Source organism: Budorcas taxicolor, chromosome 10 (assembly GCF_023091745.1).
Source record: "Budorcas taxicolor isolate Tak-1 chromosome 10, Takin1.1, whole genome shotgun sequence".
Taxonomy (NCBI): Eukaryota; Metazoa; Chordata; class Mammalia; order Artiodactyla; family Bovidae; genus Budorcas; species Budorcas taxicolor.
In genome coordinates this window covers 44639571-44654277 of record NC_068919.1, presented here as the reverse complement: position 1 = coordinate 44654277, position 14707 = coordinate 44639571, and the positions used below count along the sequence as shown (strand labels likewise).

At 36.2% G+C, this 14707-nt stretch overlaps 2 protein-coding genes across 2 annotated transcripts in view; one reads left to right on the top strand and one right to left on the bottom strand.

The window, feature by feature from the left end:
- The window catches only part of SNX1 (sorting nexin 1), a 587700-nt gene that overhangs the window by 202929 nt on the left and 370064 nt on the right, over positions 1-14707 (top strand). The window lies entirely within an intron of this gene.
- The window catches only part of HERC1 (HECT and RLD domain containing E3 ubiquitin protein ligase family member 1), a 209468-nt gene that overhangs the window by 128683 nt on the left and 66078 nt on the right, over positions 1-14707 (bottom strand). Inside the window, exons 4-12 of the mRNA XM_052646182.1 lie at positions 13162-13356; positions 12046-12357; positions 8318-8414; positions 7623-7766; positions 6128-6255; positions 3708-3852; positions 3159-3330; positions 1680-1814; positions 1182-1347 (exon numbers count right to left, since the gene is read on the bottom strand). Of these exons, the coding sequence (XP_052502142.1) occupies positions 1182-1347; positions 1680-1814; positions 3159-3330; positions 3708-3852; positions 6128-6255; positions 7623-7766; positions 8318-8414; positions 12046-12357; positions 13162-13356 (1494 nt within the window). The remainder of the gene's footprint in view (positions 1-1181; positions 1348-1679; positions 1815-3158; positions 3331-3707; positions 3853-6127; positions 6256-7622; positions 7767-8317; positions 8415-12045; positions 12358-13161; positions 13357-14707) is intronic.

Genomic DNA, 14707 nt, shown 5'->3' with positions numbered 1-14707 from the left:
TTAATTTTTTGAAAAACAAAGACTAGTAGCAGCATTTGGAAGTGCTCTTTCAAAGCTGTTGAGCAGGCACAAATTTCTTGTTTCAGATCAAGCGTTATGTCTTCAACTTAAGTGTACTCTTCTTTGGTCCTGATGGTTGTTGCAGAGTTTGTTCCTTGCCTGATCTGTACTTGAAGCAACAGTTTCCAGTGGTAAATAAAGTCTAATTTGTCACTCTTCATAACCAACAGCTCAGTACCCCCTCTCCAGCACCAGCATAAAAATAAATGTATTTTAATTTTTATGAAGTCTAATTTATCTTTTTTCTTGGCTGCTTATGTTTGGGCATCATATCTAACAAACCATTGTTCAATTCAAGGTCATAAAGATGACAGATGAGCAAAAATTTAATATATACAAATAGCAAAAGATTATTCAGCCTTAAAAAGGAAATTCTGACACATGCTACTTAACATGGATAAATCATGACAACATTACGCTAAGTGAAAAAGCCACTGACAGAAAGACAATGTATGATTCCACTTTTATGACATACAAGTGTCAAAATCATAGAGAAAGAAAGAATAGTAGTTGCTAGTGGCTGAAGGGAGGGGGAGAATGGTATGTTATTGTTTAATGGGTACAGAATTTCAATTTGTAAGATGAAAAGAGAGAGATAAACAGTGGTGATGGTTGTACAACATTATAAATTTTTTTTTCTTATATGATAGTATACATGTTTCAATGCCATTCTCCCAAATCATCCCACCCTCTCCCTCTCCCTCACAATACCACTGAACTGTATACTTAAAAATGGTTAAGATGGCAAAGTTTATGTTATGTGTGTTCTACCACAATAAAATTGGGTACTTGTGCTCAGAAATTCATCTTCTGGTGGAAAAGAGAAACACAGTTGTAAGCAGACAACCACAAAACAATGTGATGCGATAAGAACATACATGGAGAAATCAAACCTGGCAGCAGAGCAGGAAATGAAAGGTTTTTCAGAGGTGACATTTGACCTTTAGGATAGACAAGCTAACAAAAAGGACAAATTAACAAAAAATTTACTCCCACCAGGAAAACAGAAGTAACAGAAAGAACATCCAATTGAAATTTACCAATACAAAGCAGAATTTACAAGCTACAATCTCAAGGAGAAATGTGGTTGAGACATAGATGTACAAGTCTTATACTCGTACCTCTTGGATTTCATCTGGGACAGTTGAGTCCATCAGTCTGAAGAGCAAATTTCGAAGTGGACCTGCCTGTCTCCCAAGGATGCTAGTAGCTACCCCTCCCGCAAGTGCAAGAGCAAGGTGATTTGAAAGCAGCTTCAGGCACAGTTTGAGGAAATTGTGATGTTCCCTGAAACCAAATAAACAGCTATAAACTTCTGGAATATAAAAGAGCACGTGCTATCTACTTTGGGTAACATTTTTTTTCTCTTTAAAATTTTTTTCAAATTATGACGAACAGTAATTTTAAAAACATGGTTCATGAATTTATGGATAATTTTTCCTAAAGCTTATTATCAGTAAGTATGCATGTTGAGCTTTTTTTTGATTATAAAATTTCATATAATTGAGGGAGAAATTGAGTAAGAAAGAACTCAAAATTCAAAATGAGTAATGAATAGATATGTGTGCACGTGTGCACATACACAGACACATACAAATACACACATATATATAACATACCTTGATGAAGGGAAAGGGAGTGGGGGAATCTCACTGTTTATTTTATCACAGTATCTCTCAAGAAATGAACGAAGGTGTGAGAAGGTACTCTCTTCAAGATCTACACAATAAGGTCGGTGCCAGGCAACAACTTGTCTAGAAGGAAGCATAAGAAAATCATGAAATACCCTTAACGTGAAATTTTCACACACAATCAACAACAAAAATTAAGGATACTAAAGTTGAAACATATCAATAAAATATACAAAGACCTTTCTGATTATAAAGGTGATAAAAACCCTTCATTTTAGCAACTGAAGAAGACCAAGAATATGCCATTTCTAGAATTCTTCAAGAAGAAAATATACAGCCACTATTTATTTTAGGAGGTCTGGATATTCATTCACCTAAGTCAAAGTGCTGAACCACATGAATTACTACAGCCCTTTCTGGTTCTTAGGATCCATAAGATGTACAGTTCATATTAAGAATAACAGCCTGACTCTGTACAGTGATATCTTGAAATGTAGTGGGTGGGCCAAAAAGTTTGTTCAGGTTTTTCCATAGGATTTATGGAAAAGCCTGAAAGAACTTTTGGCCAACTCAATACTAAAAGAAAACCTGTTCAAAACTCTTGTGAGAATTTTCAAGATCTTGAAAATCATCTTCTACATATAAGGTGGAAAGCTGCAGATTTAAAACTGACACTAAGTTATTTATATTCAATTTATAGTATTTTCAGCTTTTGTTTTAGAGGGTAATTATCTATAGATATTTAAAATCAGTCAGAATGTTATAATAAACCACATCTGAACCAAAGGTTTAGAATACAAATACAATATATTGCAAATTATTAATTAGCCCATATACATCTGAACATAGCTGAAATAACTCTCAAATTTCTTAAAATTCAATCTTCAAATATTGGCTAAAAATACCTGATTATCTAAAAAGATATGATTATTATGTTAGGAAAAAGTTAAATTTCTGCAAAAAGTAACTTCCTTTATCTAAAAGTATGGTCACTGCTTAAAAAAACAATGACACAGATAAAGGGCGTAGAAACTAATCAACTATTCTTAAAAATCAATGACACCTAGTTCTGATTTTGATTATTTTAATTTAGTTTCCTCCTGATAAGTAGACACAATTTTTAAGATCAGTATCTGGAGAGAGAGAGAAGGAATTCAAAATGTTTAAAAGACATCTAAATTAAGATAGCATTTTAATGTACAATATAACTTCTTGCTTATGAAATACATCTAACCTCAACATTCAGATTGAAAGATATCTAGATGGCATGTCTATGACAGTAAAAAAGCCATTATCAGAAATATTCAGAAGAGTATTTGAATAAAAATAATTTAATAAAAATAAAAATTTTATTTTGAATAAAAATTATTATTGAATAATAAATGAACAATGTTCAAATATTTCTGCTTTTATTAGTGTTTTTGTTGTTAATAAAACACAGGAAATTTTAAACAGGGGCACACTTACCTGTCCCTAGGAAGAGCAGTCCATGCTAGACTATGTGATGTCCCAGCAGAGATCTGTTGAATAGCTATGCCATCTAAGCCACTTACTTTCTTTGGTTTAGTAATAGGACCTGTGGAGTTTCCTTGTCCACACTGCCCCATTGAGTTATTTCCCCAGGCATAAACTTCATTATCTGAAAACAAAACATAAAGAACAAAAGAAAACTCATATTTAAATGTAAAACACTGTAATTCCCCAGTGGTCCAGTGATTGAAGAATCCACCTGCCAATGCAGAGGACACAGGTTCAATCCCTGGTCTGGGAAGACCCCACATGCCACAGTGCAACTAAGCCCATGCCCCACAACTACTAGGCCCACATGCCACAACTATTGAAGCCTACACACCCTAGAACCCACAACTCGCATGCAACAAGAGAAGCCACCACAATGAGAAGCCTGCACACTGCAACAAAGATCCAGCACAGCCAAAAATAAGAGAAATAAATAAATATGAAACACTTATGAAAGGTACTATTTAACACTATCTCTTTAAAAACAAATGATCTTACCATGAGAAAGAGCCAAACAATGACTGTCTCCAATAGAAATATCAACTATTCTTGTGGCAGCCAGTTCCTCAATAAGCTTTGGTCTCAGTGCAGTAGCTTCTGATGAACCACAACCTAGACAAGCTCCACAGCCCCAAGCATAGACCTAAAACAAACAAAAATACACTATATGTTAGGGTTTCCTTGGTGGTTCAGTAGTAAACAATCCACCTGCCAATGCAGGAGACACAGATTCGATTATTGTCAGTCTATTACCGTAGCTTTCGCTTTATGCCAGAAAGTAAAGAGGAGCTGAAGAGCTTCTTGATGAAAGTGAAAAAGGAGAGTGAAAAAGCTGGCTTAAAACTCAACATTCAAATAACTAAGATCATGGCATCCGGTCCCATCACTTCATGGGAAATAGATGGGGAAACAATGGAAACAGAGACAGACTATTTCTGGGGGCTCCAAAATCACTGTAGATGGTGACTGCAGCCATGAAATTAAAAGACGCTTGCTCCTTGGAAGAAAAGTTATAACCAACCTAGACAGCTCATTAAAAAGCAGACACTCTGAATGTCTAGTCAAAGCTATGATTTTTCCAGCAGGCATGTATGCATGTGAGAGTTGGACTATAAAGAAACCTGAGCACCAAAGAATTAATACTTTTGAACGGTGGTGTTCGAGAAGATTCTTGAGAGTCCCTTGGACTGCAAGGAGATCCAACCAATCCATCCTAAAGGAAATCAGTCTTGCTATTCACTGGAAGGACTGATGCTAAAGCTGAAGCTCCAATAGTTTGGCCACCAGATGCAAAGAGCCATCTCATTAGAAAAGACCCTGATACTGGGAAAGACTGAAGGCAAAAAGAGAAGGGGACGCCAGAATAAGATGGTTGGATGGCATCACCGATTCAATGGACATGAGTTTGAGCAAGCTCCACGAGTTGGTGATGGACAGGGAAGCCTGGCATGCTGCAGGCTGCAGTCTGTGGGGTCACAAAGAGTCAGACACGACTGAGAGACTGAACTGAACCAATCACCATAGCTGGACCCTTTCCGCCACCAATGAACAGAAGGAAGTTAAAACATGCATGGAGAAAATCAAAAGTTTAAAGGGATTACACAATTCTGACTATCTTAAGCCTGAGTAACCCTTTCCAGAAACACCTAACCCTCTCAGATTATTTTCCATCTGGAAATATTCTCCTTGATCTCTCTTTTTATCACCTTCTTGCCTTCTTAGTTTATATCACTGATTCCAGCAGAGTACATCATGAGAAACGCTGGGCTGGAAGAAGCACAAGCTGGAATCAAGATTGCCGGGAGAAATATCAATCACCTCAGATATGCAGATGACACCACCCTTATGGCAGAAAGTGAAGAGGAACTAAAAAGCCTCTTGATGAAAGTGAAAGAGGAGAGTGAAAAAGTTGGCTTAAAGCTCAACATTCAGAAAACGAAGATCATGGCATCTGGTCCCATCACTTCATGGGAAATAGATGGGGAAACAGTGGAAACAGTGGCTGACTTTATTTTGGGGGGCTCCAAAATCACTGCACATGGTGACTGCAGCCATTAAATTAAAAGACGCTTACTCACGGGAAGGAAAGTTATGACCAACCTAGATAGCATATTCAAAAGCAGAGACATTACTCTGCCAACAAAGGTCCGTCTAGTCAAGGGTATGCTTTTTCCAGCGGTCACGTATGGATGTAAGAATTGGACTGTGAAGAAAGCTGAGCACCGAAGAATTGATGCTTTTGAACTGTGGTGTTGGAGAAGACTCGAGAGTCCCTTGGACTGCAAGGAGATTCAACCAGTCCATTCTAAAGAAGATCAGTCCTGGGTGTTCTTTGGAAGGAATGATGCTAAAGCTGAAACTCCAGTACTTTGGCCACCTCATGCGAAGAGTTGACTCATTGGAAAAGACTCTGATGCTGGGAGGGATTGGGGGCAGGAGGAGAAGGGGACGACAGAGGATGAGATGGCTGGATGGCATCACCGACTCGATGGACGTGAGTCTGAGTGAACTCTGGGAGTTGGTGATGGACAGGGAGGCCTGGCGTGCTGCAGTTCATGGGGTCACAAAGAGTCGGACATGACTGAGTGACTGAACTGAACTGAACTGAACTGAACTGATGGGGTCTCACTTTCCCCCACTATTCATGAGTTCTAGGAAAAGGTTTAAAGGGTATTTAGTGCTAGAAGGCTTTTTAAAATTATCTTAATACAAAGAACATGGAGTTAACAGGAAGTCTATCTAGCTCACAAAGGTCAAGTCAGAAAACTTCGTTCCTTCTCAGATACTCAACTTCTTCAAACAGGAGAAAATATTTCCTTTCAGTAGATTAACTTCAAAATTTAAATACAATTATTACTTTTGAGTCACCTGGCCCTATGAAATACTCTCAACCTTTTATGCTCATCCCTTAGTCCTACCTGCCCTGTTGATGTCAAAGCAAGTGAAGACTGACTTCCAGCACAAACTTTACGAATGAACATTCCTTGTAAAGCTTCAATAACTTTAGGTTTATACACTCTGTTGGTATCACCATGGCCAAGTTTGCCTATAAAAACAAACACATTCAAGTTAAACAACTTATTTGTTTCAAAGAAACTTTACTCTTTTTCTAACTATTAATGTTGATAAACATCACTAACCTTTCCATGACTAACCTGACAGATTGTTCACATCTTAGAAAGCTCATCTGAGAAAACTGACAAACATCTTAGAAAACTTAAGAGTTTCTGATAGCAGAGGATATTAACAAATGAATGGTTTCATTACAAGAAAAAAAACAATAAACAATAGATTTAATTTCAAGCAATAAAAACCAATTTAAGAGAGATACAGAAAATTCATTTACTGTCTTTCCTCTTTAATGGTCATATTTCTAACTTCAAATTTGCTAATGAACAGGTCCTATACAAGAATGTGTGGTCTTCTCAGATGGCACTAGTGGTAAAGAACCCGCCTACCAAATCCAGAGATATAAGAGACGTAGGTTTGATTCCTGGGTCAGGAAGATTCCCCTGGAGGAGAGCACAGCAATCCCAATATTCTTGCCTGGAGAATCCCATGGACAGAGGAGACTGGGACAGAGGGCTACTGTCCATAGGGTCGCAAAGAGTCAGAAAGGACTGAAGCGACTTAGCACACACATTCAAGAATGTGTATACACACAATTATTTTTTATTTTTTAAAAAGACTCAATAATTCACCAATCAGAAAACTTGGCAAATCACCAGAAGGGGTAAAAAAAAAAAGGCCAAGAAACTCCCTAAGACATAAATACAAACTAAATAACATTTTCACTACTGAAACTATTTTTTAAATCATCTTAATTTTAATTGCCAGTACTGTTGAGGAATATAGGGAAGTGAGCATTCTCATATTGCTGGTGGGAGTGACTAAGAAACGTAGGAAAAGACTGTCATTCACTACTCTGTTTTTGATACTGAAAAAGACTGGAAACAGTCTAGATATTCAACAATAATAAATTGCTTTGTAAGTTTTGCTATAATCACATGAAAGAATACTTTGAGCCACTGAAAAGAAAAATATACAGCCATGTTTGTTGACACAGAAAGATATTCATGAGATACTATTAGACAAAAACCAACAGGCTGCAAGATAGTATCTATGGTATAGATAGGTCTGCTTTCTTTTTTAAAAACATCTATATAGAAATATATGCACATATTTATATAAGTGCATATGTATAACATTTAGATGTCTATCTCCCAAAATTTTAACAATGTTTATGAGCAACATTTGTAGAAACAGTTCGTTTTAATTTTTTCAATGTCAGAAAAAAACATTTGCTCATCTGTATTTGAGTTCTCTACAACAGGCTTGTACAACTGAAAAATAAAATTTTTAAAACTCAAGGAAAAAAAAGGCCAAAGTTATCAATAAATATTTTTTACATACCATTGTCTCCTCCTCCAAAAGACCATACAGTTCTCCCATCTTTAGATAAAGCAATAGTATGTGAACTGCCACAAGAAACTTCTCCTACATTGCTAATGTCTTTTACTAATGTTGGGATGTTACGGCTATTACTGTCACCATGACCTTGGATAAAACACACACAACAACAAAGAAATAACGTTAACTCTTTAAGTCATTACTTCACAGGTAGAATAAACGTTACAAGTTACTTACAGAATTGAGAAATTTTTAAAGTGCAATTAAATATGAAAAACTGAATCATTTCTAATATCTTTGCATCTAATCTTCTAGGCTGCTCCATTTATGAGTTACTCAGTTCCTTCAGGGAATCAGCAGAACATTCTATCATGGCTCCTCTCATAGCACATATCTATAGCTATCTAGTATCATGTTAATGTTACTTGTTTTCACTACCTCTGTATTACACATTTCAGGATCACTTCAGGATGGTATCTTTCTTATCCCTGAAATCCTATAATGCCTATAGTAAATACCTGCTAGATTTAATTACATCTTAAAAGCACCAGAATCTAGGTTCTCTCTAAAATTATCTTTCTCTGAGCTTAAAACTAAAAAAATAAACAGTCTTTGGCCTATTAGTCTCACTGCTTCTCAATAACCATTGTCATTTCTATTTTTCTGTGAGAATAACTTCAATTATTAAAAAATCTTACCTAATCTTCCAAAATCTCCTTCACCCCATGTGTATAATTCACCATCCTCTGTGACAGCAGCACTATGTCTGTATCCAGCCGACACACAGACAACTACCTGCATTGCACACAAAGGGAATCTGATGAATACGAAGATGCTAAAATATTCTGTGCAGAGACTTCAGAGATACTGATATTCACGACTCATCCAGGAAGTGCCATGTACAGTTTAGAAGCTTTTGCTCCAGACAAGGGTGCCTAGCTAAAGGGTCAAGAAAGTGCTGAAATACAGCCAAAGCTCTGTTGGCCAAGCCACAAGCTCTGACTTCTACCAAGAAAGGACAACTTTTCTTAATTCTTACGAAGAGATTGTAAAGGTTAGTAGCACCCTCTCAACCCTTGCCTCCCCACCCCAAATACACCAATCTAATCACCTGCAACATTATTACATCACCAATCAATTCTTTACTCAAAGAGCTGGATGGGGCTGAACACTCATGACACAAAGAAAAAATTTTAAATAAAACATTTAAAATTTTAAATATAATCCAGTCCTGGTTAATCAAGAAAAATTCATTACATAAAAGGGCTAACTCTCAAAAACACACTGTTACCAATGAAAGAAGATCTAAGGAGTGTATAAGTTTTTATCAATTAAACTCCTAAGAGTATCTCTTTACCCTCAAATAGCTACAGAGTTGCTAAGCAGAATCAGGGAAATAAGGGTACATGGCAGCACAATTTGGGGGATCAATATACCTTTTAACAATGATCAAATTCACTAACTTCTGAAAAATAAACAGAAAAATATCTGTACTAATAACCACATTTTTTAATCTGCAAAAGTCAGAACTCACTTTAGAATATCTAAGATTCAATTAAAAATACTGAGCACCTAATACATTTTAGATAATCTACTAAGAATTTCTGAAATTTTTACCTGTAAATTATTAATTCATTTTGGGGGACTTTTTCCTTCATGATATTCATACTAAGTTATTTTTAACTGGTAATGTTTCCACTGTAAAATGGAAATTAAAAGAATATAAGTAGGGAATTCCCTGGAGGTCCAGTGGTTAGGACTAAGTGCTTTCATGGTGGTGGCCTGGGTTCAATCACTGGGTTTAAAGTCATGAAACAGGGCCAAAAAATTTAAAACAATGGAGATTAAGGAAAAAAGGTACTAGAAAAACTAAAAACAATATAATTTTAAAGAGTATTTCCTGAAGTTTCTTAGAGTCCCATATTCAACACTATCAAAAGATCCCTTGATGTTAAGTGGAATATTCTAAGGCTCACTGCTTTAAGGCTGATATCTTAAACATTTAAAGTTATAATAAAGTAAAATTCATTTGCTCCAGCAAATACCAGACCACCTGACCTGCCTCTTAAGAAACCTGTATGCAGGTCAGGAAGCAACAGTTAGAACTGGACATGGAACAACAGACTCATTCCAAATAGGAAAAGGAGTACGTCAAGGCTGTATATTGTCACCCTGCTTATTTAACTTCTATGCAGAGTACATCATGAGAAACGCTGGGCTGGAGGAAGCACAAGCTGGAATCAAGATTGCTGGGAGAAATATCAATAACCTCAGATATGCAGATGACACCACCCTTATGGCAGAAAATGAAGAGGAACTAAAGAGCCTCTTGATGAAAGTGAAAGAGGAGAGTGAAAAAGTTGGCTTAGAGCTCAACATTCAGAAAACAAAGATCATGGCATCTGGTCCCATCACTTCATGGGAAAGAGATGGGGAAACAGTGGAAACAGTGTCAGACTTTATTTTGGGGGGCTCCAAAATCACTGCAGATGGTGACTGCAACCATGAAATTAAAAGACGCTTACTCCTTGGAAGAAAAGTTATGACCAATCAAGACAGCATATTAGAAAGCAGAGACATTACTTTGCCAACAAAGGTCCGCCTAGTCAAGGCTATGGTTCGTCCAGTGGTCATGTATGGATTGAGAGCTGGACTATAAAGAAAGCTGAGCACCAAAGGATTGATGCTTTTGAACTGTGGTGTTGGAAGAGACTCTTCAGAGTCCCTCGGGCTGCAAGGAGATCCAACCAGTCCATCCCAAAGAGGATCAGTCCTGGGTGTTCATTGGTAGGACTGATTTTGAAGCTGCAACTCCAGTACTTTGGCCACCTCATGCGAAGAGCTGACTCATTTGAAAAGACCATGATGCTGGGAAAGATTAAGGGCAGGAGGAAAAGGGGACGACAGAGGATGAGATGGTTGGATGGCATCACCGACTGAATGGACATGGGTTTGGGTGGACTCCAGGAGTTGGTGATGGACAGGGAGGCTTGGTGTGCTGTGGTCCATGGGGTCGCAAACAGTCGGACAAGGCTGAGTGACTCAACTAAACTGAACTGAGAATTCATTTGATGGCCAACCTTGTCAGACAAACTCCCATGAAAGTATCCCACTTTTAATTCTGGTATAAAATAAAATTTAAATTTTAAAGGTTTTTATAAAAGAAAATATTCATAGATAAAATGCAATCTTAAAATGGAGGAACTTACAAAATTGCATATAATTTTAAGTTAGGAAAATGACTTCATTTGTTTAAGGAAAGGTGAAAGAGAAAAAGAGGAGTTCTAGATTCAATTTCCAATGGTGCTAATTATTTGTGTATGACCTTGGGAAACTTACTTAACCACTTTTAATGCCTCATTTAAGTTTTTTGTTAAAATGCCATTTACTACAAGAGAACCCTCTGATCTCATTATCTAGTATCACACCCCATCAAAGTTAGTATCTGTTACATTACTCAATTTTTCTTTACCATTATTTGAAATTACTTTATATGTTTGCTTACTTATTATCTCCAGCCCACAGATTAAAGATCCACGAGAGTAAGAATCTTGTCTCTTTTGTTCACTGTGCTGTGCTTAGTCACTCAGTCGTGTCTGACTCTTTGCAACCCCATAGACTGTAGCCTGCCAAGTACCTCTGTCCACGGGGCTTCTTTAGGCAAGAACACCGGAGTGGATTGTCATGCCCTCCTCCAGGGGATCTTCCCAACCCAGGGATCAAACCCAGATCCCCCACATTGCAGGCAGATTCCGTACCATCTGAGCCACCAGTGAAGCCCAAGAACACTTTCTCCAGAGGATCTTCCTAACACAGGAATTGAACCAGGGTCTCCTGCATTGCAGGCAGATTCTTTACCAGTTGAGCTACCAGGGAAGCCCCTTTTGTTCACTATTATATGTCAAATGCCTAAAACACTGCCTGGCACTTGGAAAAGAAAGTGAAGTTGCTCAGTTGTGTCTGACTCTTTGCGACCCCATGGACTGTAGCCCACCAGGCTCCTCCATCCATTGAATTTTCTAGGCAAGAGTACTGGAATGGATTGCCATCTTCTTCTCTAAGGGGTCTTCTCGGCCCAGGGATCAAACCCAGGTCTCCCACATTGTGGGCAGACGCTTTACCGTCTGAGCCACCAGGGAATCCCATGTAAGGTACTAGATAAATATTTATGAAATAGATGATTCTCAGTTTCCTTCTGTAAAATGAAAATAATAATTGCTTTAATAAGGCTGTTAGAAGAATTAAAATTTAAAACTATATGTGAAAGTGTGCTGTAAAGCATCAAGCAGACATACAAAAGATAAGCCAAAGGGCTAGGAGGGGGGCTACCTCAGAATACACCAAAATCTGAAAGGTATTGTCTATTATAGCAATCATGAGTACCAGTGCAACTAATTATTTTTAAATCCAAAAAGAAGGCACATACCTTTCCCTGCAGAGGGCCCTGAATAAGCTTGGGATATTTCTGTGTTGAACTATTTCCATGTCCCAGTTTCCCATAATCACCATCTCCCCAGCTGAAGACTTCTCCTTCCGTAGTGAAAGCTAAAGTATGACCATCAGATCCTTTAGAAGATGAGACCTTTTTAATGGACCTGTGAGGCTCAAATGTTAACTTTTTTAAAGTAGACTGATTATTAGAGTCACCAAGGCCTAGTCTTCCATAGCTGCCTTTACCACAAGCTCTGACAGAGCCATCTGTAGAAATGACAAAAGTGCAGTATTGTCCAGCTTCAATCTATAAACAAACAGAATCAGATATAAAATGCTTCTGTGAGAATCAAAGTATAATATTAAAGTTTATCTTACCAAAGAAGCTCAAAGGAAATCTTTTAAAGTAGAAATGCATCTCCACAGAGATTAAGAAGTAAACAGAAAAATTAAGAACATTATTAATGGCCTATTCATATTGACTTCATTGTTAACTCAAATTAATGTATATTTTATCTTTTCAGGTTATCTATCCAGTTTTGGTTCAACAAAACAACAAAGTAAATGTTTTAGCCTCCTCCAATATAACTGGTGAAGGGAAAGAAGTAAAATTTTCCTGTAATTCCTTAAGGTCCATTGTAAGCAGAACCATGTAATATTTATTCTAAATTCATTTAAGAAAAACATATATTTTAATAAAAATATAGAAAGTTCCAATTTGCCTAAAAGGTAGCTACTAAGGTAAAAAATGATCACAATAAGAAAATGAAATGCCAATATGGCAAAAGGAAAATTCTAATTTTTACCTAGTCTTATTTACTATTTGTGTTGAATATATGGTAAGTCTGTTGACATTCATAATTCTTTTTGAAACTCTTGATGCAAATTTGATTTTTTAAAACTTGGAAATACTGTTAGGAAAATGAGGGACTTAAAATATTTTTTCTATAAAAATGCAAAAACTGATGCAGTATAGTATAGAAACAATACAGATAAGAAAACAAGCAAGGACATTCACTCATAAAAACAAAACCCCCCAAAATCCCACTCATAACATTATTTAAAGCAATCTCTGTCATCTACCAATTTGTAAAATATGCAGAGAACTCACAGTCTGAGCATCAGAGAAACTAGGAGCCAGTTTGGGTTGTAGTATTTTCTCCTGTGTGCCTTCTACCAACTGATGGCTGCTATTGCTCCCCCAAACATAAACCTCACAGGTTTCTGAAACAATGGGAGTATCACCAGTCTGAATGCTATCAGGGCTAGCACATGTTCTTGAATAATCAGAAGCCATTCTGCAAACCTATTAAAATAAGAAATATGCAATGAACACTTAAGACATTTTTAGTATAGATATTTTTATAAATATTCTCTGAAATTGTTGACTTTCTTTCTTCTAAAACTATCTCAACTGCTCAAATAACCTAAGAACAACACATCCAATCTTAAACACAGATGGCTAGATTATCTACTCCTACAGAAAAAAATCACTAAAGGATATTAACAAACATGGCAAAAATGGGGAGGAGAAGACACAATCAACTTTTCTACCTAAATATTTTATTAACGCATAAAACAGTACTATAGAAAAACAAGAAAAACTGCACCTTTAATAATCCCATCACCTTAATATATGTTACCTTTTTTTTATATATGTCCTTCCAGAGTTCTGCATATATATGCTTTTCAACAGTTATCACAGTGGATATACAAATGATGACACAAAATGACCATACAGAATTTTCTTTGTCTACCTAGTCTTCATAATTGAACCAACAATACTTCATCTGATGTAAAAATCACAATTTACTTAAGCATTTTCCTTCAAAAGGACATTCAGATTCTTTCTACTTATTAGTTATATAAGCCATTTTTAAGAATATAGCTGCTGCTACATGTTTAATTACTTTCCTTAGTAGAGAAACTCAGAAATGGGACTATTATATGCAAAAAATGACAACAATCATATGATTCCTAAAACATACCATACCAAATTGCCTTTGTAACTGGTGTTATGATATTATGAATAAAATGAGGGCTTCCCTAAAAACAATAATGGCCCAGAGCAATTCAACACTCACACACGTATCTACACATATCTATACATGTATATATGTACATATATATATATACACACATAGGTATATATGTATATCTATGTGTATATACCTATGTGTATATATATATCTATACATATATAGATATGTGTAGATACATACGTAAGTGTTGAATTGCTCTGGGCCATTATATATATATATATACACATACATGTATATATCTATATGTATATTATCTATATAATCTATCTACATTATCTCTATATATATTATATATAATTGTATATATATTATCTACATTGTCCATCCATACATTATATATACATTGTATATATATTATATACAATCTATATATACATTATCTATATATGTACATCTATATGTATATATAGATATAGCTATATAAAAAATCATGGCTTATTTACCATTTGTGTTGAATATAATGGTAAAGTCTATTGCCATTCATAATGCTTTATAAAAATTCAGGCTTCTCCTCTCCCCTCCTCTCTCCTCAAAACCCTGCCAAAAGCATAGAACCAGGGTTGTCATCAGTTTCCCTAACCAATGAATAGGGCTATGTAAGAGTACCAGTCTCAG